At 45.8% G+C, this 26,085-nt stretch overlaps 1 protein-coding gene across 1 annotated transcript in view; it reads left to right on the top strand.

The window, feature by feature from the left end:
* Positions 1 to 26,085, top strand: part of BEND2 (BEN domain containing 2) — a 65,592-nt gene that overhangs the window by 264 nt on the left and 39,243 nt on the right. Inside the window, exons 2-6 of the mRNA XM_055120135.1 lie at positions 16,275 to 16,415; positions 18,199 to 18,228; positions 20,142 to 20,290; positions 24,463 to 24,622; positions 25,902 to 26,000. Coding sequence (XP_054976110.1) covers positions 16,275 to 16,415; positions 18,199 to 18,228; positions 20,142 to 20,290; positions 24,463 to 24,622; positions 25,902 to 26,000 — 579 coding nt within the window. The remainder of the gene's footprint in view (positions 1 to 16,274; positions 16,416 to 18,198; positions 18,229 to 20,141; positions 20,291 to 24,462; positions 24,623 to 25,901; positions 26,001 to 26,085) is intronic.

Below are 26,085 nucleotides of genomic sequence, written 5' to 3'. Positions count from 1 at the left end.
TCGAGCGGGACCGTGGGGACCCCAGCGCGTGGCTGGAGCCGCGTCTCCAGGGGCTCCCCGGGAACTGGGCGCCCGGGACACCGCGCAGCCCGCGGCCAGCTGCGCTCCCGGCTCCCGGCTGCAGGGGCGCGCGGGGTTCCAGGGGTCACCGGGGGCTGCGAGCCGTGCGGGGGGTGCGGGTGGGGGGAATCTGCGGTGGGAGTTTGCCCCGCGGCGAGCTGCAGCTGGGCCTCTAGCCGACCCCCTCTCCCACCTGGGGTCCCGCACCCTCGCAGCGCCCCGGGGGGGACTCAGCGGGGAGCCGAGCGGCTCGTGGCCGCCCCCGGGCGCTGCGCGCGGTGCAGGCGGAGTGTTTACTTGACTGTTAAGCTCTCTTGAACATTTTATTTTTTTTGCCGAGTGTTGACTTTTCGTTCCCCAGTTTCTTCTCACTTGGAGTTCCGTGTCCGTCCGTCCTTCATTCATTCACGCTCCCCCCCGCCCCCGCCCGCCGCGCGCACAGACACGCACAAGCCCGCGCTTGCCGCACACGGGGCGCACGCGTGTCGCCGAACCCGTCAGTTTAGGGACCGAGTTGGCCCCCCGCTACGGCGCGGCCGTGTGTGGAATGGCCTGTCCTTGGCTTTCCGATTCCTCAGACCTTTTTGCTTTCCGCCGGCGCCGCAACCCCGGTCTTTACCCGCGTCAAAGCCCCACCCCAGGAGGCTCACGGGGGCCCCGAGATCCCCACGCCGGGTCGGGGGTGCCCCGCAGGGGCCGAGCAAGAACCATCTGGGCTGGGTTTCGGGTCACGTGATTTTTCGCTCTGGCCGGCGGCGGCTCAGGGCTTGGGGTCTGGGTTTCGCTCTGGGCTCTGCGGCGTTTCCTGCGTTGGCTCGTCCTCCGACCTCCCGGGTGCAGCAGCCTTAATGGGGCCCCGCGGGAGTGATCGGCGTGCGACCCCCCGAAAGGGCCAGTGCACATAGCGGGAGTGCCGTGGCCCCTCCCCCAAGGCTTCAGGTGGAACCTTCTTGTTGCTAATACCAGGTGGCCGCTGGCTCCGCCCCGCCCCCCCGCACCGGGGATGACTGTAGGGTTGCAGACACTGATCCTGTGACCAGCGCGGGGCCCGCGGGGGGTACGGACCAGGCCCCTGCAGCTGATGCCCGAGAGAATCCTCGGAGCTCGTCTGCCCCAACACTGGGCACCCCGTTCCAGGCAACTGGGACTTTAGGGTTCTCTGGGTGACTCTGGATGCAGCCAGGGCCAAGAAAAAGCACCTGGGGCTGGGAGCCAGCACAGAGCCAAGGGCGCTGGTTTGCATTTGTTTGGCCTCATGCATCGCCAGCAGTGCTCGCTCCCCCTTCCCTGCACCTGTGGGCGCAGCCTTGGGGCAGCACAGGGTGTGACAGGGTGGCCCTTTGGGCCCCTGGACCCAAGCAACGCAGCCTCCTCAGACCCCATTATCTGGGGACCAGGCAGGGCCCCCGGGCCCCAGCACTGCTTGGCAACACTCCCCCCTCCCCCCTTCCGCCCACACCCCCCAAGGGGAAAACCCAGGCGTCTGGAAGGGTGCCCGAGCTTTGGGGGCGCTGCCCCCTCCCTGGAGGCCCGGCCCTCTCTCCCCCTCCAGTTCCTTTAGGGGGCAGCACACCCTTCATTCCAAGACACCCCGTTTCTGCTTTTCTGTTCCACGCATGTGTCCCTGGCGGTCAGCTCCACACACTTCCCAGCCTGCTGCCTCCTCTGGCTTTGACGTGACCCTGAAACGGAGCTGGACAGGCGGGGGCCAGTGGGCCTCTGTGTGGGCCTTGCCTGGACAGTTTTCCCCGGCTACAGAGGAGAGAGGCTCCTCTCTGCACGCCGGGCTCCGGGCGCCGGAGGATTTCGGGCTGGCCTCTCCCCGCCCAGTCCTGAGATGCTGGCAGCTGCACTTCCTTGGTGGACCAGGCTAATGGCCAGGAAGCGTCAGGGCCCTCTGGAGGGAATGGCCTCTTTTTCAGGGGTGGGGGTGGGGGCAGGGGGGTGCAGCAGATGTATCTGCTGCCCCAGCAAAGATGTTTTCATCGCTTTTTTTTTGTTTGCTGCTCTATCTTCTCCTCCATCAAACTCTATTTCCATCATGGTAAACATTCTATTGAAATATTGCTTGTCGAAATAACGATGTGATCTCACAGGAGGGAGGAATTTTTCTTTGCCCAGAATGCTAAATCCTGCCATGATCCGAGACTGAATTACAGTTATTGTGTCATAGACCCCCATGTTCTTTGGCTCTTGAGAAATAGAAATTTACAAGAGGCCAGCGGTTCTCCGCCTAGATAAGGTTTATTGTGTGAGCTGGCCGCGGGGGAGCTCATCTGTTTCAAACGCCAGGGAGGCGGGGGGGGGGGGGGGGGGCTGCTGCAAGCTGCGTTTCCAGAGGCAACAAGGCCTCTTTTGAAGGGTGTGTGGAGTGTTGGATTCGGGGATAATCAATAACTCTCTGATCAGCAATTTGCTCTAGTACCTTCCTCCTCGTGGAAATTGGCTTGGCGTCTGGCAGTGTTTCTTCTCACAGCTCTGCGGCTGACAGGCCAGCAGCTCGATGTGGGTTGATTCCGGGGCTTTTCTGAGCTCTGGGAAAGTTCTTGGCCTCCCATGGGAGGGGAGATGTCGGCGTTAGTCAAATAGGAATGAGAGGATGTTGATGTCGCTAACATTTGTGACATGAATCTTTTTTTTTTTTGCCACACCTAGTGGAGCTTGGGGCTGACTCTTAAGGGCTCCGTGCTCAGGGATCATTCCCTGGCTGGCTTGGCGGGGAGGGGGGGGGCGTCCATGAGGGGTGTCGGGAGTCAGCCACATTCAAGGCAAGAGCCCTGCCCTCTGTACTATCTTTCTGGCCTCTAAGATTTGTAATAATCTGTGCAAGGAAATGTTTTCTCGTGTGAGTTTAGGTCTTGTAATCTGAAATCTATCTCCCGAGATTTTCTAGCCCTCTTTTTGGAGGGAATCCCGTATCCAGCAGTGCTTGGGCAGACCACACAGTGCTGGGGATTGAATCCAGGCCTCCGGCATGCGTAAAAAAAAAAAGGTGCGCTTTACCCTTTAAAGTCATCTCCTTGGCACAATACACTTGTTTGTTTGTTTGTTTTTTGGGTCGCAAAACTCTTGGCTCGGTGCTCAGGGAGCGCTCACTGTGCTTGTGAGGCTTAAACCCAGGTCATCTGTGTGCAAGGCAATGCACTCTACTGTTGTCTAGCCCTACACGCTCATTATTATTATTATTATTTTTTGCTTTTTGGGTCACACCCGGCGATGCACAGGGGTTACTCCTGGCTCTATCACTCAGGAATTCCTCCTGGTGGTGCTGGGGGAACCATATGGGATGCTGGGAATCGAACCCGGGTTGGCTACGTGCAAGGCAAACGCCCTACCCGCTGTGCTGTCGCTCCAGCCCCGTCACACTCCTTTTTCTTCAGGGACTGAGGGTAGGTAAAAGTCATCTCTCCTGAAACTGGTTCCTGCCTACTCAACATGTAGTCCCGGTATGCCCTGGGGTGTAAAACTCTTGTCAGTGAGAGGCCAGAGAGAAAGCACAGTGGGTAAGGCACATCCTACTAACCCCCCAGAAAAGATCCCCAAAATATAGGTCAGCAATGGTGCAGCATGAGAGACGTGAGCCTCACCCAAATTCGATTGTGGCACCACACAGTCTCTCAGGCATCACCACTGGGTGCGGCTCCGGAGGCTCCAACCATCTCCAGGAGAGGCCCTGGGCCTCCCCAGCATAACTAGGGTGACCCGTGGACCCCTGGCACCGCAGTGCCTCATCAGTATTAGAATCAGTTCTCGTGAGCACTGCTTGGGAGGCCTACAAACAAACAAGAAATCAAATAACCTAGATTGATAAATAAAAGTCAGGCTTTGGAGTTTCGTTGTCATAACCCAGCTAATTCATCGTAACGCCAATCGTTGGTCTACTGAGCACTTCTTTGTACTAAAGTTTCTCAGTTCAGGGACCACAGACATATTGCGGCAGGCCAAGTGGCATCACAGGATCCCTGAGCATAACTGGGTGTGACTCCCGAGCACAGAGCCAGGAGTACCCTCTGAGCCCTGCTAGGTGTGATACAGAAAAAAAATTTAAAAAGAGCTTATTTTTATCTTCGGCAGATAGACCAGCCTGTCTGGATTTCCTTCTGCTATCTAGCACACAATGTCTATTTCTAGAATGCAATCGAAGTCCATGAGATGATCAGTGCCCCCTTTCCTGTCATATCCCTTCTCCGGTCTTCCTCAACATCTGCTGTTTGACTGCTCTGCAGGGGGAGGCAGAATGAAAGAAGAAACACTTTCTTATTTTATTTGGGGGAAGGCTGGGGGTTGGACTACGCCCAACAGTGCTTGGGGCTTACTCCTGGCTCTGTGCTCAAGGGTCGCACCTGGCAGCACTTGGGGGAACTATATACGGTGCTGGGCATCAGATGGGTGGGCAGCATGCATAACAGGAGCCTTACACCTGCCATATGATTTCTCTGGCCTGACAGGAAACACTTTCTTAGTGTTACTCTTTTTCTCTTTTTTTTCTTTGCTTTTTGGGTCATGCCCTTCGATGCACAGGAGTTACTCCTGGCTTTGCACTCAGGATTTACTCCTGGAGGTGCTCAGAGGACCATATGGGATGCTGGGAATTGAACCTGGGTCTGCTGCGTGCAAGGCAAATGCCCTACCTGCTGTGCTGTTGCTCCAGCCCCTGTTTCTCATTTTTTTTTGCTTTTTGGAGTCACACCCGGCGTTGGACAGGGGTTACTCTTGACTCATGCACTGAGGAATTATTCCTGGAGGTGCTCAGGGGACCATATGGGATGCTGGGAATCGAACCCGGGTCGGCCGCATGCAAGGCAAATGCCCTACCCACTTGCTATCACTCCAGCTCCAGCCCCTGTTACTGTTAACTCGGGCTTTTCTCCTGCTCTGCCTATACTGCGTGGAACTGAGTGGGGCAAAACACAGGGGGGCAAAACATGCGGCAAGAAAGAACTCCCGGCAACGGGAGAAGAGGCGAACTGCAGGGCCACTGTCTGTTCTCAGGGCAAGCTCAGCCAGAACTACCTACAGAGCAGGTGTCTCTATCAACCCCTAGTGCTGCCCAAAGCACCCCAAATTCTAACTCCATTAGTAGGAGGCTAAGCGGGGGCTGGAGCTATAGCACAGCGGGTAGGGTGTTTGCCTTGCATGCGGCTGACCCGGGTCGATTCCCAGAATCCCATATGGTCCTCTGAGCGCCGCCAGGGGTGATTCCTGAGTGCAGAGCCAGGAGTAACCCCTCTGCATTGCCAGGTGTGACCCATAAAGCAATTAATAAATAAATAAATAAATAAAATAGGGGGCTAAGCACTGCAGAGTAGCCCTACCGCAGAAACAAAAACAACCCAGCATAAAAAGCTGGATTAAATGCCATTGAAATAGTCTCAAGAATGTAAAATCATTGATCTTTGGGCTGGAGGGGCACTGGCGAGACAGTATAGAAGATACGGTGCTTGCCTTACACATGGCCACCCCGATATCTGTCTCTAGCATCATATAGGTCCCTCTGAGCCCTGCCAGGAGTGATCCCTGAGCACAGAGCTAGGAGTAAGCCCTGAGCTCACCCCCCAAAAAGGTGGGCTCACACACATTTAAAGAACATTAAGATGCAGCAAAAAACAGTAACATAGAAGTCACACGGGGGTTGAGGCGCTTGCCGACTCCGTTAGATCGTCCATACTACACGGGGAAGGTCCCGCTAATGTTGCCCAGTGAGGCTCCTGAGGCCCCTGAGACCCCGCATCGAGAGCTGGGAAATAACCTGACAGGGCCCACCGGAGTAGCACTTATGCCAATTTTTTTTTTTAATTAGCAAAACAGGGGGCAAAGTGATAGTACAGTGGATAGGGTGTTTGCTTTGCATGCAGCTGACCAGGGTTTGATCTCCGGCACCATATATGGTCCCCCAAGCCTGCCAGGAGTGATCCCCTGCACACAGAGCCTGGAGAAAGCGCTGAGCACCACTGGGTGTGGCCCCCAGACCAAAAAAATACAAGTCAAACTAAACACTGAGCAGTAATTGAGCCACTACGTCTGCAAAAGGCCAGAGAGGTGGGAAATACTGAAGATGTCTTTGGTTCTAGGGCGTCCACTGCTCCACAAGAAGCAGAAAGAGGATGCACAGTGCTCAGGGGATCCTCCGGGCCCTGTGATTAGGGGATCTAGCCCTGTAGTGCTCTGAGAACCATGCCGTGCCGGGAATGGAAGCCAGGGCTTCTGCATGGAAAGCATACATTCCAGTCCACTGAGCCGCCTCCCCGGCCCAGAAGCGAACACTTCTTTTTTCACTTATAAGAAAATTTTATTATCTTATAGTTCTTTTATTTTTTTTTCTGTTTTTTTTAGAAGGGAACACTTTAAAACACATTTTCTTTCTTTTTTAAAAAAATAAAATCTTTTATTATCTTTAATTTCTTTGTTATCTCAATTCAGTAGCTTTTGCAGACATTAAATTAAAAATATAATAATTGGGACTTCTAGGTATATGCTGCATTCATGATAGGCACAGTTTAAGATCTGTCATATTCGGGGGCTGGAGCAATAGCACAGCAGGTAGGGCGTTTGCCTTGCGCGGCCGACCCGGGTTCTATTCCCAGCATCCCATATGGTCCCCTGAGCACCGCCAGGAGTAATTCCTGAGTGCATGAGCCAGGAGTAACCCCAGTGCATTGCCGGGTGTGGCCCAAAAAGCAAAAAAAAAAAAAAGATCTGTTATATGCTACCATATTTAACACTCGCAATTATTAGTACAACTTTACTTATGCAGAAACTGAGGCTAAAATAGACTTGTTTGGGGCTGGAGCACAGAGGGTAGGGCATTCGCCTTGCATGTGGGCGACCCGGGTTCGATTCCCAGCATCCCATATGATCTCCTGAGCACTGCCAGGCGTAATTCCTGAGAGCAGAGCCAGGAGTGACCCCTGTGCATCGCCAGGTGTGCAGGTGTGACCCAAAAAACCAAAAAAAAAAAAAGACTTGCTCAAGTTTAAATAGCGCATAGTCAAAGCAAGGAATTGAAACCAGATAATTTACTGCTGACCATTAAGCTTGACTGTTTATAAATGACTGCTAAATGTGTTCATACCTATATGATCTGCAGAAAAAGTTCAATTCAGGTGATAATTGTTGAGAATATTTGTGTAGAGGGCACTGGGTTTAATGTGGTGACATTATTTTTTGTAGGGAGAAATAAATCCACCCTTCATTTTACTTATTTATTTGTGTATTTATTTATTTATTTATTTATTTATTTATTTATTTATTTATTTATTTATTTATTTATTTATTTATTTTTTAGTGAATCACCGTCGGGTACAGTTACAGACTTACAAATTTTCATCCCTGGTGGAGAGATCGGCACTCGATCCACTAGTTTGTAAATCTGTAACTGTAACCCACGGTGATTCACTAATAAAACATTTTAAAAAACTGTAAAAACTCTCTCCTTTAGTGTTTTGTGCTCTGCAATGCAAGTATTGAGTGACCATCATGTTCGGTCTATTGTCTACTTTTGGCAAGCAACTCCTGTCCCGAGCGGGCCCTCTAAACACCCTTTACTTGGCGGTCCCTTCTCTATCTGAGCTGCCTTTCCCCCAGCATGTGAGGCTGGCTTACAAGCCATGGAGCAAACCTCCTGGTACTTGTCTCTACTATCCTTGGGTGTAAAACACGTTTTCATGAGGCTGTTACTGTGATATCAAAATCATACAAGTCAGGAAAGAAACAGAACTAGAATTCAACATTCGTGATGGACAGAGACACAAAAATCCTCAGCAAAATATTAGCAAACTGAGTTTAAGTACTTTAAACCTGTGTTCTTCAAGTGACAATCTGAGAAAAGATTGAAGAACACTCAGAGTATTAGAAGGACCATATAACTATTACTGAGTGGGATTTGTTTCAGGGATGCAAGGAAAGTTCCAATTTTGCTTTGCAAATCCATCAGGATGATATACCACATTAACAAAATGTGGTGTAAAAGCGTATGATCAGGGGCTGGAGTGATAGCACAGCTGGCAGGGCGCCTTGCGCGCGGCTGACCCGGGTTCAATTCGCAGCATTCCTTATGGTCCCCCAAGCACCGCTAGGAGTAATTTCTGAGTTATTACACCGCTAGGAGTAATTTCACGCTAGGAGCACGAGCCAGGAATAACCCCTGTGCATCGCCGGGTGTGACCCAAAAAGAAAAAAAACACAAAAACCAAAAACAAACTGTATGATTATCTGAATAAATGCGGAAAATGCATAAATGCATTTGCAAAGTTAAAAGTCCGTTTGTGATTTAAACAACTGGTTTTTCCACACCTGGTTGTCCTCGGACCTTATTCCTGGCTCTGCGCTCAAGTCTCACTCTTTTTTTCCCCATCCCTTCCCCCCAAGTCTCACTCTTGGTGGGCTAAGAGGACCATATGGGGTCCACATACAGGGTGCCAGGGATTGAATTCTGTTTGGCAAGCACCATACCTTCTATACTATCTCTCTGGCTTTATGATAAAAAGTTTTAAAAAGGTGGGTATAGTGGGAATGCACCTCAGCATCGTAAAGGCCTGTGACAAACCCACAGCAGGAAAATAAACCCATGCATTAATTAATTTAATGCAAAGAATTCATGCATGTACGAAAGGTAAAGGACAGTCACAATAACTTTTTGTGCATGTGTGTGTGTGGTTTTAGACCACACCCCACAATGCTAAGGGTTTACTCCTGGTTTTGTGCTGAGGGGTTACTTCAGGCAGGATGGGGAACTATATGGGGTGCCAGGTTGGCTGCGTGCAAGGCAAGCACCCTATGTGCTGCACTATTGCTCTGACCCCTCAATAAGTGCTGTTTTTTTTTTTTTTGCTTTTACTTTATGAGTCACACCCAGAGATGCACAGGGGTCACTCCTGGCTCTGCACTCAAGAATTAACCCTCGTGGTGCTGAGGGGACCATATGGGATGCTGGGAATTCAACCTGGGTCGGCCTCGTGCAAGGCAAACACCCTACCCGCTGTTCTATCACTCCAGCCCCCAATAAGTGCTGTTTTTAACTCTTATTTATTTATTTTTATTTATTTAGTTTTAGATTTTGGGCGAGACCCAGGGATGATCAGGAGTTATTCTTGCCTCTGCACTCAGGGATCACTCCTGGCAGTGCTCAGGGAACCATACGGAATACCAGGAATTGAACCCGGGTTGGTTGTTGAGAAAGCAGGAAAGCCACTTGTGAAACAACACATAAAAATGATCTCAAAATTGATTCAAGACTTACATGGAAGACCTGAAGCATAGCCGTGTTACCTAAATAATAATAGTAACAATGATGATATTAGGTGCAGTATGGTATATACAGCATGGTACATAATTAATAACAATACATTATTTTTTAAAGTCATTAAGAAAATAACTCTTTAAAAGACTTATCTTGCGGGGCTGGAGCTATAGCACAGTGGGTAGGGTGTTTGCCTTGCACTCGGTCAACCCGGGTTCAATTCCAGCATCCCATATGGTCCCCTGAACACCGCCAGGAGTAATTCCTTAGTGCAAAGCCAGGAGTAACCCCTGTGCATCACCAGGTGTGACCCAAAAAGCAATAAATAAATAAAAAACTTATCTTGGGTTCAGAGAAAATAGAATGGGGAAATAGAATGGGGAAAGTACTTGCCTTGCTGCTGCTTGACCTGGGTTAGGTTCTGGATACGGCCCCTCCAGCCATGTAAGGAACGATCCCAGAACGAATAGCCTAGAGTAAGCCCCGAGCATTACTGGGGTGTGGCCCCCAAACAAAACCAAGGACAAAATCCATATCACAAGAGAAATATTTTGGTAAGTGCGTAAGTGTGTAAGGATTTGTTACTAGGCTTACTGGTGGTGATTATTTTACATCAAATACACATCGCCTTTGCACCAGCAGTCTGGGTCTATTCTTGTTTGTGTGTTGGACCACACCTGGTGGGCCTGTGTGCCAGGAAATCCCTTAGCTTGTGTTGCTACCTTGCTGCTGTCCAAACTGAGAAAATGTAACAGAAGGAAGTGCATATGGCCATTGACACAAGGACGCATTAGCTAGGACAAAATAAAACTTACAGCCTTGTTTTACAAATACTTATTATTTCATTTCTTTTTTTGTTTGTTTCTGTGTCCTGGAGGCCTCCCAAATGGTAATTAGGCCTGCGGGAGCCACCCCCCACGTAGCCATTCTCAGTCAGCCTGCTGATGTTTCCCAAGCAAAGGCTGGGGAAGACATGTTCCTTCGGGCCTGGGGTGCTGGGATCCCCCGGCCCCCTGAGCAGGACTGCAAGCCTCCAGGGCTGCACCCCGCAGTGCTTGCGGCCCGTGTTTTACAGAATTGAATCCACGTTAGGCTTGAGCCGTCATGTACTATCACAGACCCCCTATAGTCTAGCTTTGTTTTTGACGGGTGATGGGGGGGGGGCGGGGTGTTGTGCTACAGGCCGCTGTGCTCCTGACTCTGTCCTCGGGATTGCTCCTGGAGGACCTCCCGGGGATTGAACTGGGTCGATGACCAAGTGCAGGACCAGCGCCCTGCCTGCTGTACTATTGCTCCGGCTTTTTGGACAGAAATGACAGCTAATTAAGAAATTACTGAGGCTGGGGCTGGAGCCATAGCACAGCGGGTAGGGCGTTTGCTATGCACGCGGCCGACCTGGGTTTGATTCCCAGCATCCCATAGAGTCCCCTGAGCACCGCCAGGGGTAATTCCTCAGCGCAGAGCCAGGAGTGACCCCTGTGCATCGCCGGGTGTGACCCAAACAGAAAAAAAAAATTACTGAGGCTATTTTACGAAGTCTGAGATAAAGGGAGCCCCGTTTACGAATCATTACCCGGTACTATCGGAATCATTACCCTCGCACTTTCAGGATCATTACCCTGCCCCTGCACTATCGAATTATCATTTACCTCCTCCCCCGCACCCCACTAGCCGCATGCCTGGGAGTGATTTAAGTCAGCTTCATTTCCTCATCTTTAAAATGGGGCACAATTTTCTTCGCTGTATGATAGCACTTTAAAAAGATTTGTAATAATGAAGTAAAACTATAAACATCTACCAAAAATCCACACTCTATTATTAGTATTGCTTCTGAATTTGGTTGCATTGGTTCCAAGCAAGGCAGGAACTTGGAAGGAGACTTGGTGTAATTTAAGTCTTTTAATATGATTGCCTGTTTATTTTAGGAGAGTGTTTTAATATCTAAAGCATGGGACAGTAACACCACTGCTTCCCAGCGAGGTTCGATTTACCAGTGGCGGGCTCATGGTGAACATCCATAAATGGCCTTATGGGGCTTTCCACATTTTCCCCGGCAAGCAGCGACTGACTGAAAAATGCCGAGCAGACTGGGTAGGGCACCTATCTTGGATACGGTCTGCCTGGGTTCGACCCCCCCGGCACCCCATCTGATCCCCCCCAGCACCCCAGGAGTGATCCCTGTGCATTGTTGGGTGTGGCCACCAAACCAAAAACCCCGAAAATGCGGAGCAGGCTGCAGAGGCATGGGCTTGCAGGGGCGGGTTTCGGTGCCAGTTTGAAAAGTGCAGTTTATTCCCTGTTGGCGCGCGCGGGAATCATATTCCTGAAGTCAAATGTCGCAAGCATATACTCTCAGGTAGCTGCAGAGCACGCTGGGCACTTTTCAAAAGTGCACACTGCCCCTGATTGGTCCGTTCAGCGTATGCCCCCGTGGAGTGACACAGATGTAGCTCCGGGCACATCCATCACGTGCGTGCTCCGAGTGAGGGACGAGGCTCGAAAATCGCCTCGCCCCGCCCACTCCGCCCCGACGCCCCGCCCCCAGGACACCAGTGCGCCTGCGCGCCTGAGCTTTTATTGGGCAGCGCCGGCGGCCCGCGCTCGACAGTCCGTCGAAGTCGCAGGAGGCAGCAGGTCGAGATCTTGGGGCTCCGTCGACGGCCCCGCTTCGCCGCCCTGTGCCCCGGCTGCCGACTCACCATGTCTGACGAGCCGGGTAATGACGGTTGGGAACGCGTGGGGACGGTGGCGGGGGGCAAGGGAACCCTGAAGGGGAACTCGGCTTCCTGAGGGCTGGACCGCACCGGACCGCACCGGACCGGGTCCCGGGTGACCATTGCCGTGTTCGAAGGCCTTCGATACCCGAGCGGTCCGCAGGTTTTTTTTTTGTGACACAAAAGATTTTCGGGCCGGGGGGCTTGTTGGGTCTCGGGTGTGGGCTTTGAGGGTCCAAACTCTGAGGTGGGCTTTGAGGGTTCGAACTCTGTGGTGGGCTTTGAGGGTCCGAACTCTGAGGTGATGTGGTGGGGACGTCAGAGCCACCGGGAGGTCTCTAGGGGCGGGGTCAGTGGGGGGGAAGTTCCGCGTGGGCTTAACGGTCACAACACCTCAGGGGAACCCGGGCACGAGGAGGCGGGCTCCCGGGGGCTTCCAACGAACTGTTTTAACGGTTCTTCACGTCGGCTCACAGGACCACGTCCGGGCTTGGCGGCCGGGGCTCCGGGGGGCTCGGGGCCGGCGCGGACGGCGGTTCTTGCCGGGTCTGGGGGTGATAACCTGGCGGGGGTGAAGGCGGTTGTGGCTTTTCAACGACTCGGGGTGCCAGGCGGGTCCCCCGGGGCTTGAGGTAATTTGGGCGGGCGCATTCGCGGGGCCTCGGGGGGACGCGGGAGTTAGGCGTGCCGGGGGGTGGGGGACATCTCGGCCAGGGGTTAGGGGAGAAGCTCGTGCTTCGTGGCGTGGGGGCGTCAAAACCCCCTGAGGGCTTCAAACGCTCGTGCTCGCACCTTGGGCTGTTCGCGGGCCTCAGGGAGGCCCAGGGCGCGCGAGGCAGCCCCGACGCTCGCGCGGTGGCGACTCTAGGCTCCGTGGCCCTCTCGGGGCTGGCGGCGGCCCGGGGCTCATAGCGTCCCCGGGGGGGTGGGGGGCGGCGTTCGGGACTCCAGGGGCTTGAGGCGCCGGGCGCCCTCGCCCAGACCCGTCGGGTTTGGCCAGCGGGGGCCAGATCCTCTGAGAGGCGGCGGCGGAGCGGCGTCGCCTCCCGCCGCCAGGGGGCGCCCGAGCCGCGCGCGCTCTGGCGCCCTTTTTCGGTTCCTTTCGCCCTCCTCCTGACCCCGCCTCCTCTCGGGCGAGGCGGGGCCGTCGCGCGAAGGGAGGATTTGCGGTGGGATTTGTTTGCCTTGGGCCACATCTCGGTTCAGCCGCGCTGGGGCAGAGGGGGCCGGGGTGTGGTTCGTGGTTTGCCACGGATTTTCCGGAATGCCGGTGCCTGTGAGAGGTGGCTTCCCCCCCCCTCACCCCCCCACCGCGGTGATTTGGCTGCTGTTTAAGTACTTGGTGCTTACTTGGTGCTACCAGTTGACCCCCTATTCTTTCTCATTCCGTCAGAGGAGGCAGGGCTGGGGGTGGAAGCACCAAGATTTTCAGCTCTTTTTCGTTGCTCTTTGGTGGTTTGGGGCCACTCCCTGCGATGCTGAAACGGCGGAGGGCAACTCCTGGCCGGTTGAGGTTGCTCGCAGAGGTGCTGGGCAGTGACACCCAGGGCTCCCCTGCCAGCTTGCCCAGCCCTGCGCAGACGCTGAGGTTTTGATGTTTTTTTATTGGCATGGGGCACACACCCAGAACTGCTGAAATGTACAGGCTCTTTCTGCTCTGGTGTTGCTCCTTGCCCAGGACTCTTGCCTGCAGAGCCTGCGCTCCAGCCTGCTGCGCTATCTTTTGGGACCTTACATAGAATTATAATTTAAAGACTGAATGAGGGCGAAGCTGCTTGTTTTGCCTATAGCGGAACACGGCAGGGTCCCCAGACTACACAGCAAGAATTACTACCCCACACCATAGACTGTGCCCCTCCCATCAACAAATGAGCAGCTTGATTATTAACGTCTTAAATGGACATATTTGTTGATTTTTTTGTTGATGTTGATTTGAGGTGTGATGTTGATTTTATTTGATGTTGTTTGATTTTGTTGATGTTGATTTGAGGTTTGGATGGTGGCTGTGTTTGAGAACAATACAACTGAGCACTTTTATTATGGAGTATGTAAATGAGGGGGAAATGTAAGAATGAAGTTCCTATGCACGCAGCCATTTTTTGTGCCAGTGTGAAGACCCCTTTAAACCTGGCAGCCCTTAACTTCTCTAAGGCCCCTTCCATCTGCTGTATAGTAGAGCACGGCTGCTTTTGGTGTATTTTGCCATCCCCATTTGTTTTGAGTTTTGGGCCATGTCCAGTGGCGCCTTGGGGCTATTCTTGGGCAGCTGCTGTGCTTAGGTGTTGTTCACTGCATGCTCGAAATGCCTAGAACAAAACCCCTCCGTGACCCAGCCGAATGGAGCAACCCCTAACCAGAGTGCCAGAAATAGCCCCTAAGATCAGCAGAATGTGTCCCCCAATAAAAACCATCAAACAAAAAAAATAAAGGTGCTGTAGAGAATCTTACAGAGAAATTCATAACCAGTAATAATGTCTTTCTACTCAATGTTATACTGTTAATTTTCTGCTTGCTTTTTTGGGGGGAGGGAGGTTCTCAGGAGACTGGGGTTCCTCCCTGGTGATTCTTGGCCAACTTGGCAGTTAAATGTTTCTCAAGACCTGCAGTGGTTTAGTACCATATTTTTGTGTCCTCGTTGAACCCATTTACCTGATGTTTTAGCCTATTTCAAATATTTCAAAACCCAAGTTCATAATGCAGTTAAAAATTTGATCTGCCTATTAAATTTCAAACTGAAATATGTTTTTATTTTTCATATTGACTTTAAGAAATAAAAATGCCCTTTCATATATTAAAGCATGTTGAATAATTTTCTTATTTATTAAAATGATTTCCCAAGTTGATAGTTTACATATGATTTATGTTTGGCCCACAAATTCATAATTTTTGAAATTCCATTTGAATTTAATGTTTTTTATAACAGCATTTACTTCTGCATCATGTATTATATTAAAGGTTAAGGCAATTTTTTTCTTTTTTGAGGTCGCACCTGATGATGCTCAGGGGTTACTCCTGGCTCTACATTCAGGAATCACTCCTGGTCGTGCTCAGGAGACCATATGAGATGCCGGGATCAAACTCCTGTCAGCTCCATGCAAAGCAGACACTCACCAGCTGTACTGTTGCTCTATCCCCCGTTAAGACTAGTTTTTAGGGAACAACTTGGAACTCCACATGACTTTTTGGTCACCACAAAGTAGCCAGATAACATCAGTTTCGTTGTTTAAAAGTCAGTGATCTGAACAGTATCCTGCTGGATGAAGTCACTCAGCAGGAGAGGGTCAGATAAAGAATGGGCTCATATGTAGGCTATAAAGAAGCATAGGCATGACAAATGCCCCAAAACAGCAGAACCTGAGAATTGGTCTACAGAACTGAGCTTACCCAGATGGGGTAGGTTGGCGGGGGGCACTCTGGTGGAGGGTGTAGTGTTGGAATACTACGTGCATGGAACCTGATCATTAATAGTATTGGAAGTAATGGTGCCCAAAATAAAAAAAATTAAGAAGACAAAGTCAGTGATATATTGTTAAACAGTAGCATGGAGCATGTTTCTTAAACGAGATGTATTGCTCTCTAAAACTGGATGTACTAGAAGTAAAATATGTGTGTACATACACAAAAATGTACATATTTAGGGGGCTGGAGTGATAGCACAGCGGGTAGGGCGTTTGCCTTGCACGCGGCCGATCCGGGTTCGAATCTCAGCATCCCATATGGTCCCCTGAGCACCGCCAGGGGTAATTCCTGAGTGCATGAGCCAGGAATGATCCCTGTGCATTGCCGGGTGTGACCCAAAAAGCAAAAAAAAAAAAAATGTACATATTTATCTGAAAACGTTGTACTAAGCAGTTGATTTCTTAACTTGCAATGATTACAGATGCAACAATATTTAACTCATTTTTCAGCTAAAATACACTTTTAAGAAGCACTCCATAACTTTTTTATCACTGTATCACTATCATCCCGTTACTCATCGATTTGCTCGAGTGGGCACAGTAACATCTCCATTGTGAGACTTGTTACTGTTTTTGGCATAACGAATACCCCATGGGGAGCTTGCCAGGCTCTGTCGTGTGCGCAAGATACTCTTGGTAGTTTGCAGGGCTCTCCGAGAGGGGCGGAGGAATCGAACCCGGGTTGGCCGAGTGCAAGGCAAATGCCCTACCCGCTGTGCTATCGCTCCAGCCCTCATAACTTTATGATTTATTCTAGACGCTAACATGGTACTCAACTCACCCTTTCTCTTTGTTTATATTTAGATTACATCATTGTGACTATTGAGGATAGTGATGACGATATCACTGAGGATGAGGATGAGGAAGTTATAGTAATAGAAGAAACTGAAGAAGATTCTGCTTCTGAAGTTGAAGATTTTATGCCTATACAACCAGCTTCTCAAGGTATCAGTGACAATAATCAGCAATTTATGAATTTCCTCATAAGTGAAATTTTTCTTTCTGGCCTTCATTTGTAATAAGTTGCTCAAATATCCCTGCTATTTTAAGCTTAATTAGTTCTCAGAGAGCCAAAACTCATGGTAATGTCATGAAGTTTATTTATGTTTGCCCTTTGTTGAAACTTTGTCTCCTTTCCTGTTCTAAGGTGATGGAGTGAAAATGGATGGTAGTTCCAGAAATTGTGGGACGAAATAGATCTTCTTTCTCTGCATATTAACTTAAACCTGTTCCCCATAGTCATAACTGTTTGGTGGCAAAGCAAAAATTGAACTTAGAGGAAAAATAGTTTGGGTCAGTAGTTCATGGAAAAGATGAAATGTTATGTACAAGATCTTAAAAAATCAACAACAACACCAACTAGTAAGCAGTTTTAGCAAGATTATAGGTTATTAGGTTAATATGTAAAATTCCCTTTCCTGTGGACCAGCAATTAACAATTGAAATTTGAAATTACAGTCACAGCACCATTTTATTGGTGAAAGGGGCTGTTTAGCCAGATCTGCTGTAGCTGCTTGGTTGCTCCTTAACCACAGTAATGAAGGAAATGTATGATCATTCATTTTCATACACAGAGCCGAGAGAAAATTGAAGATCTCTTCAGTAGCTATATGACAAATTATTCTTTGACTTTTACTTAGGTTTCTACTCTAAAATATTTAAAAGTTATTACTTAGTTTGGGTTTCTACTCTGAAATATTGATAAGTTATTACTTAGATTGGAAATCAGGAAACTTCTTTAGTAGAGGCCAGAGTAAATGTTTTATGCTTTGCAAGAAGACAGTTTACATTCTTACTAACAAATTGTGAGCATTTCAATTTCTCTATATCCTTGGAAATACTTATATTCCTTTCAAAAAAGTAGCCTTTCTGGTAATATGGAGTTTGTTTAAAAATAGGAAAAAATAGCCTTTTGATACTCTGGAGTTGTGTAAAAATGAGATTAGAATTGCCATGTAAACCAGTGATAGTACTTCTTGGCATCTACCCCTCAAACACAAAAACATTAATTCGAAAGGATATATAGACACCTGTATTCATAGTCACACTTAGTACAATACTACTTAGAAACAACGTAAATTAACTACAGATGAATGGATCAAGAAGTTGTGATCTATATACATACTGGATTACTATGCAGCTCTAAGAAAGAGCAAAGTCATGCAATTTGAAGCAGCATGAATGGAACTAGTAGATATGCTGAGTGAAGTCAGTCAGGAGGATCTGTAAATACAGAACGCTGTCATATATGGAACTTACATACATCAAGGTAACACAGGGCCAAAGGCAACAATGAGATAACTGATCTACACAATTAGTTTGAGGGGTTTGAGGAATAGGAATATTTCGGTCCTTGGAGAAAGGAGGTAGGGTGCACTGGTGATGGGTGTGGTGCTGGAATTATGTGCATGAGAAACCATCATTAATAGTATTGTAAACCATAGTCTCGATAAGTAAAAATGATTGCCTTTCTGGGGCTATAGAGATAGTACAGGGGGTTAAAGTGGTTCAATTCCCAGCACCACTTTAGGGTCCCCTGGGCATGAGCACGAGCCAGGAGTAATTCCTGAGCTCTGCCAGGTGTGTCCCCCAAACCAAAAATAATGGGTGTAAAGTGGAATCTAGTTGTGCTTTTGATTTACATTTTTAAAATATTGATATTAAGCATCTTTTCGTGAATTTATTGGTCATTTGTTTATATATATGATTTTTTTGTTTCTTTTTGCAGTGGTAGATATTGAACCCAGAGCCATGCCCGGTAAGTGCTCTATTGTGCTACATCCCCAGCCCTGTGTACTCTTTCTGAGCAATATTAATTTAAATCTTTTTCACATTTGAATTAGGTTGTTTTGTTGGTGAATGTTTTTTATATTCTGGATCTTAGTTTTTGTCAAAAGACATTTGCAAATGTCTTCTGCCATCCTGCAGGTTGTCTTTTCACTATTTTGGTAATGCCCTTTAATGCCCACAGCTCTTAATGTTGATGAATGTGAATTTTTTTATTTTTTACTCCTGCTTTTAGTTTCCTATATGTACAATCATTGATCTGTAACTATCTATGAACTATGACTCAAGTCCAAAGGGTCATAAAGGTTTCCCTCAGTAATTTTTCTGAAGTATTATAGTTAGCTCTTATATATTTAAATCTTTGATGAATTCATTTGCAGTCAATTTTTACACATTATATAAGGCAGATGACCCACTTGATTTTTTTCTATGTGAATATCCAGTATCCCAGAACCATTTGCTGAACGGACAAATTTAATTCTTCATAAGATGTAGTATTTTGAATATCAGGTAGAACAATCAGTTTAAAGAATAAAAATGGAAATTACAGCTGAAATAGGTGCTTTATAAGTGAATCCCCTCCCCCATATCTATTTGTATTTATTTCATGTGAGGGTTAATTCTGTTTTCCTGATAACTTTTTGATATCTCTCTTCTGAAACTTTGTCATCAGTATCTTCACTTTAGATTAAAAGTGAAATAGGAATAGGGCTGAAACTTGAATTTCTTTGTTCTGCCTTTTTGCACTGCCCTGGCACAGGATGTGTAAAGGTGTTAAACTCAAATCATTTCTGCATTCAGGTGAGAAGAAGAACTAAGATTTTCCAAGTTAAACTTAGATTGCTTCTCTTGAAAAAAGAAAGGTCTATTGCCCCTAGCCCCCCATATGAATGCAGAAATAGGGACTTGAGTGATAATACAGTGGGTAGGGCGCTTGACTTGCATGTAGTAGACCCAGGTTCAATCCCTGGCATCCCATACGATCTCCCAAGAACCAGCAGGGGTAATTCCTGAGTGCAGAGCCAGGAGTAACCCCTGAGCATCTCTGGGTATGGCCCCCAAAATGAAAACTAAAGGCTGAAATGGTCTATCATAGGGAATTAGCTCACTAACACATCTGGATCAGTACTCTGATGCAGTTATTCAAATCTCTCCACAAGATGCAGTGTGTTGACATTGGGTGGGTTCAGTGTCTTTTCTTGCTTGCAGACATAGATGACTTAGAATCATAATTGAGATTCCACAATTTTAGGAAATTTTCTGCATTGATTAAGTTTCATATAAAATTTAACTGGGCCTGGAGAAATAGTATGGGTTGAAGGTGCTTCGCTGGGGGTATAGCCCTATAAAGTAAAAAATAATGAAAAAATAAATTATGAGGCAGTCATAGTCTCGAGATACTTTGGACCAGTCTCACTTGGCAGATGAGTCCTGTCTGTAGTGGTTGGTCTAGTCTACATGGTGGTGCTGGTGGGGGGCGGGGGAATCAAGCTGGAATATAGTGAGCCTACATTTGGAGACCTGCTACTTGTTTATAAAATGGCTTTTTGGGTTTCTCTGCTGAACAGGATTGCTCATTTATTTCGAGCATTTACTCTGTAGCTTTTTTTTTTTTTTTTTTTTTTTTTTTTTTACTCTGTAGCTTTTAAGTTGAAAGTACCCAGTTGACAATTTGGGGTTGTTACTGATCTTGATTCTTATTTCTAGGCATGGACAATAGAATCTTCCTATTTTTAAGAGTTTATTTTAAACCACTAATAAATGATTTACTTGTTATGCTCAAAAACTAAAAACTCAATTTGAGTTGCCATTCTGAGAACATAACTGTGTTAAGTTCATTAAGGTAGTAAGTGTGTGAAGTAACTTTTCTACATTGTTTTTCAGAATTTGAAAGATACGAAGTGATAGGTAACCAGCTAGTTCCAATAAGGGACGCAACAGATATACCAAGAAATGACACCATTTTGGAGGAAGGGACATATATCCCATTGCAGAAGAGACAGCGACTCTCTAATTCAGGGGAGAATACTCAGGTTTGTGTGTTAAAATGAAAATATCCCTCCCTACCTACCGTATTCCCTTTGTTTAAAGATAGAATGAAATACATACAGTGAAGTGCACAGTTTGAGGAGTCAGGTTTGGTGAGTTTTAACAAATATGTGCACCTACACCCTTATCAAGATAAAGATCATTTCCTAGAAAGTTTACTTATGCCTCTTCTCAATAAGCTCTGAACTCTTCAAACTTTGGAGAAAATACTATTTGATGTTTTCTCCATTGTACATCAGTTGGACTGTCCTACAAAGAACATGCTATACATAGAATTGTATGACATGTTCTTTCTTGTCGTAGTTTATTTTCCTTACTGTTTCAGGATTCACCTAGTTGTAGCAGTATTTTATTCCCATTTATTATTGAGTAATAATTCATTCAGTCACTATTAGAATTAAAAAAATTCATTCCCCTTTTTTTTTTTGGGGTCACACTTGGCAGTTTTCAGGGCTTACTCATGGCTCTGCGTGTAAAGATCACTTCTGGTGGTGTTCAGGGCACTCTGGGATGCTAGTGATTGAACCTAGTTTGGCTGCATGCAAGACAAATGCCCTATCCTCCGAACTATTGCAACAGCCCCAGATTCCCTATTTCATGAATATTTAGGTTGTTCCAACTTAGGGGCTTTTATGATTTAAGTGGCTATAAACTTTTATTTTGGAAGTCACTGTGAACAAACATAAGATTATATTTAACTTGAGTTAAAAACTAGTAGAAATACTGGGTTGTACGGTAGGTGAAGTTTTTATAAGAAAAGGCAATTTATAATTATTGTGATGGACTAGTGGTTTTAAATCGTTTATACGTATGAATTGATAGTTGAAATGAAAACCAGTAGATAGTTCTCTTCTCTCAGACCCTAAACTACATGCCAAGAGTCATGGTTAATGACATTAAATGAAAGCACTTTGGAAAGCATACAGCTTTATACTAGGGAAGTATTGTTTATTTATTAGAATTATTAAACTATTTTACTCTTTGAATTTGTATGTCTATTGAGTTTTTAATGTAGGGATGACTCAGACTCAGATAATTTTTAAAACAAAGACATTAATAAATACTTTGTATTTTTTTCTGTTCTTCCTTCTTGTGCCATACCCAGCGATGCTAAGGGCATACTCCTGGCTCTGCACTGAGGAATTACTCTGGTGGGATTGGGGAACCCTGTGGGATGCTGGAAATTGAACCTGGGTTGGCCTCCTGCAAGTGCCTTTCCTGCAGTACTATCTCACTGGCCCCTACTTAATTTTAATTAAAATTATTCTTAGGACTGAGGATTCATGTATGAGACCCTGGTTTTGATTCCCTGTATCCCTCACACGATTCTTTTAGTCCATAATTCATCCTTAGAATAAAGAGGTATTATAATTTAGTGTGATGGCTTTTTGTGTATCCCTTCAAAAAAAGTTAGGTGGCTTAAGGATTAGTTTATTAAGAAAAATACATGTTAAAGCATTTTCCTGTTCTGTCCACTGAGTGTCACTGTTGGATTATTTGAAAACCAAAAGCCACAGTTGTTTGGTTCTTTGTTCGTGGTTAGAAATATTTGCTTTCTTTTTAAAACAATTGGGGCCACACCTGGAATTCCTCCAATCGACCGAGGTTACATCTGGTGATGCTCGGGGGCCAGTGGGGATGGGGATTAAACTCAGGGCCTTACACACGCCAGATATGGGCCCTGCCATTCTTTACCATATGCCTTGTCTCAGAAATGCTTGCTTTTCAAAGTACTTTTGGTGCTCGATTACTTGAAAATGACTTTCTCCCCTGAAGTATGAAAGGAGTTAATCTTTCTAGAGAACAGTATCTTTAGTATAGTTGTTCTAAGTGGTTCTATAGGTACATCTTTCATATTGTTATATTTTCAGTGGGTAAAGGTCCCCTAGACCTTTGGTGTTTCTTGAAAGCAAAATTGAAGTCCTGAACTATTCTTTCATATTTCATTTTTGTTTATTAATAAATCTTTCTTAGACAAAAACATGAAGGCCCAATTTTGAAAAACGTAGAAGTACCATTAAATAATGCATATCAAACTGAGTATATAGTAACAACTGCTAATTGCCAAACCCAGTAACACTATCAAAAGAAAATTATGTAAATTATTTTTTCAGCTTTCATAAACTGGAGTTAACTCTTCACTTGAGTTAGAGGAATAATTTCTCATGAATTTGTAAGATTTTTTCAGTGAGCTTATGTTAAGCATTTGTATCCTAATGGCCTTAAAAAATCTTTAGCAGCTTCTTACCTTGTGCTGGTAGCTTCGTTAAATTTTGAAATAATTTTATATATGAAGAGGGTTTGCAAAACTTTATCAAATATAATTATATTTATACTTAACCTTCACACAGATGCTCTTAATTTTGGCTTACCTGTAAAACTTGCTATTATGTTAATTGTATAACCACAGTACAGTTTGCGAAACCAGCACGTGAACATTGTTTTTTCCCAACCTCTGGCTGTCTTTTATTCTTTACCTTGTTTTTCATGTCTTTGACGTTAATTTTTTATTGAGGTATCTTATGTGGGCTTACAAGAGTGTAAATATTTGTGTGTTTTAGGGGTACAATTTTTTTACTCCATGCCAACACCAAAGTGCCAATATCCCTCCACTACAGTCCACTGAACCCTTCAACTTAACTCCCCCACCCCATTTGTGGTCAGTCTAGGGTTAGTCTTTGTTGAACACTTATTTATTTGCTTTGTTCCTCTATATATAATATGAATGGGAACATCCAGTATTTGTCGTTCTTCCAGCTTCACTTAGCACAAACTTCTGGAACTCCAAGAGTTGTGAAATATCAGTTTCTTAAATCTAGTTTTCTAATATAGCAAATCAAGGCTTCCTTTAGTTCATTTAAAGTCATTTGACAATAGGAATTTTTCTGTATTAGGTCATGTGTGACTGTCACTCTTATGGTATATATGGAAATTTCTAGTTAGAACAGCATTATTGGGTGAAAAAATGAAATAAAAATGGGTTTTGCAACTTAAAAAACCCAACCCTAACTGGTCAAGTGTAGTTGTCTTTTTTCATCTAGATTGTTCAGTATTTGATTTTTATAACATACTTATGTAAGAAAATGAGCTAATTTAGATGAAATGTAAAAAATGCCCCTATGCTTGTCAAGATACTGCTGTTGAAAAAGGTAGCCCACCTTTGGTTTTTCATTTCTTCTCCTCCTTATGCCTTAATTTTAAAATTTTCCTGCGGTGGCACATTCTCAATGTAAAATGGCTCCATTTTTTATTTGTGACTTAACAGCAATCCTGGTGCATTCGCTTTCAGGGACTAATGCTTCTTTAAGTGCTTATATGACATGGGATAATTAAGTTGCCACTCCTTAACTTGGACCGCTTTTCTTTATCATCAACAAACCCGGCATCGAGGGGATAACAAAATTTCTTATGGCCTGAGAACTTTGTTTCTAGTAATGAAAATTTGGGTTAATGCTATTTGGGTGTTAGTTTTGTTTGAAATAAGTGCTATTTTTTTTTTAATTACAATAGCATTTGGGAGAAATGATTGAAAGCACGAACAGACAGGTTTATCAGCTTTGTGGACTTGTCTCAAATATGCAGCGCTTTCTGGAGACCCCATTGCAGAGCAATGTAAGTGTACAAATTGTTTTACTACTTAGATAAAACCTCTGTTTTTAAAAATTCCAATCAGATGTGAGAATGAACAAATAATCATGAGACGAAGAAGACTGATCTATATTTACCTTAGTAGCAGATGGAAGACTAAAATTCTGTTGGACTGATTCTGTTGCAAGAATCAGCATTCAAAAATTCAGGTTTGAGGAATCATGATACTGAGTATTTTTATGCTTGTAACTATAATGTATAACATATACTGAAAATATAGGACTGTAGAAGAATAAAGATCATACGAGTAAAAATTCTGTTTATCAATAACCGTAGAAAATGTTGCAAAGAAAATAGGCATTAATACATTCACTAACTTTATAATTAATTCATATTTTAACTCACAGTTTATTTGTACTGGGTTTGTGGAATTTTGTAGGTTATTTGGATGTACGGAAGTTTTGCCTGTACACCTCATGGAGAAATTAAAATCCTTATGGAGAGATTAAAATCTATGATGCAGGGGAAGAAGGGACTTGAACCTATTTTGTTTTTTGATCTTGAATAGGGAAATAGTTACTTCTTGATACCAGTGGAAATACGGAACAGAACTGACAATGGAAACACTGTGAGAGCATCTGTTCTGCTAGATAGGCTGATCCTCATGGAAAACCCAGAAACTCCCCGAATAATCTCCACACGCTCACTGGCGCAGCAGTGGGGATCAGGTAACACGTTTTCAGGTCTGACTTCTCGGTGGATTCCAGTGAAGGGGCTCAAAGTACCTATGGTGTTAGCTCATTCTTTCAGGTGCTGTAGCAGGCACTATAGTAATTCTGCTTTAAAGAGAACCTAGTTTGGTAACCATCTCTGAGAAAATTACTCAACTTTACTAGGAGATGCCAACAGGTGTCCAAACACTCATTCTTGGTCACCTGTCTGCATCCCTTTGAATGTTGGTGAATTTGAAGTGGTACATATATTTTTTAAATTTTTTCATTAGTGAATCACTGTGGGGTACAGTTACATACTTACAAACTTTTGTGCTTGCGTTTCAGTCATACAATGATCGAGTACCCATCCCTTTACCAGTGCCCATTATTCATCACCAATGATCCCAGTATCCTTCCCGCCACTCTCACCCCCACCCCCCTCGCCCCCCCCCACCCTGCCTCTGTGGCAGGGCATTCCCTTTTGTTCTCTCTCTCCTTTTTGGGTGTTGTAGTTTGCACTAGAGACATTGAGTGGCCATTGTGTTTAATCTATAGGCTAAGTTTGGCTCGCATCTCTCAACCCGAGTTGGTCCTCCAAATACCCTTTACTTGGTGTTCCCTTCTCTATCTGAGCTGCCATTCCCCCCAGCATTTGAGGCCGGCTTTTAAACCATGGAGGAGACCTCCTGGTCCTTATCTCTATTACTCTTGGGTGTTAGTCTACCATTCTGTTACTTTATATTTGAAGTGGTACATATTATTAAGCACACTCTTTAGATGAAAAATACCTCCAGTGATGATTCCCTGCATTCATTTTCTTCTGTTCTCATGTTTGTTTCTTCTTGATGTTCAAAGAGCTACTCTCCTATTGTATCTTTTTGGCTTGAAGATTTTTCATTCAGCCTCCTCTGTGGTTGGTGTTCAGGAGGCCCAGGGTCCCACTGACTGTTCTTAGCCTATAGTCCAGTGGGTCAGTGCAAGACCCTGAGAATGTGGTTTTGGGATTACCCCAGCCACCCCAGTGGTGCTTGGGGGCCTCTAGGCCTGCACCTGGCAATGTTTGCAGGACTAGGTTGTGCCCAAGATTGAGCTTGGATCAAGCACATGCTATACATCCAAATAATTGTACTCTGTCGGGTCCCCTTTCAGCTATTTTTTGAAAAGGGAAGTCTGAAAGACTTAGTTTCTTTCAGTTTTCCTTCATGTGTGGATGTCATTTACCATACATTAATAAGGTTTCATTTGTATAGAATTAATAACTGAGATTTTTCAGTACTTAAAACTGTTTTTGTAGATGCATCAGAAGTCACCCCTAGGACTATGAATTGCAGTACTTTGCTGATAAATCGCAGTGAACAACCTTCATCATCTGGCAGTGTCCCACCAAATTGTGGTGAGTCTCAGGTGTCAGTTATCATAAGTGGCATTATTTAATTGAAATCTGCCAACATTCTGATATAAGCTAGTGGAAGCTCATG

Source organism: Sorex araneus, chromosome X (assembly GCF_027595985.1).
Source record: "Sorex araneus isolate mSorAra2 chromosome X, mSorAra2.pri, whole genome shotgun sequence".
Taxonomy (NCBI): Eukaryota; Metazoa; Chordata; class Mammalia; order Eulipotyphla; family Soricidae; genus Sorex; species Sorex araneus.
The sequence above is the reverse complement of the archived record's forward strand: the minus strand, read 5'-3'. Positions and strand labels throughout refer to the sequence as shown.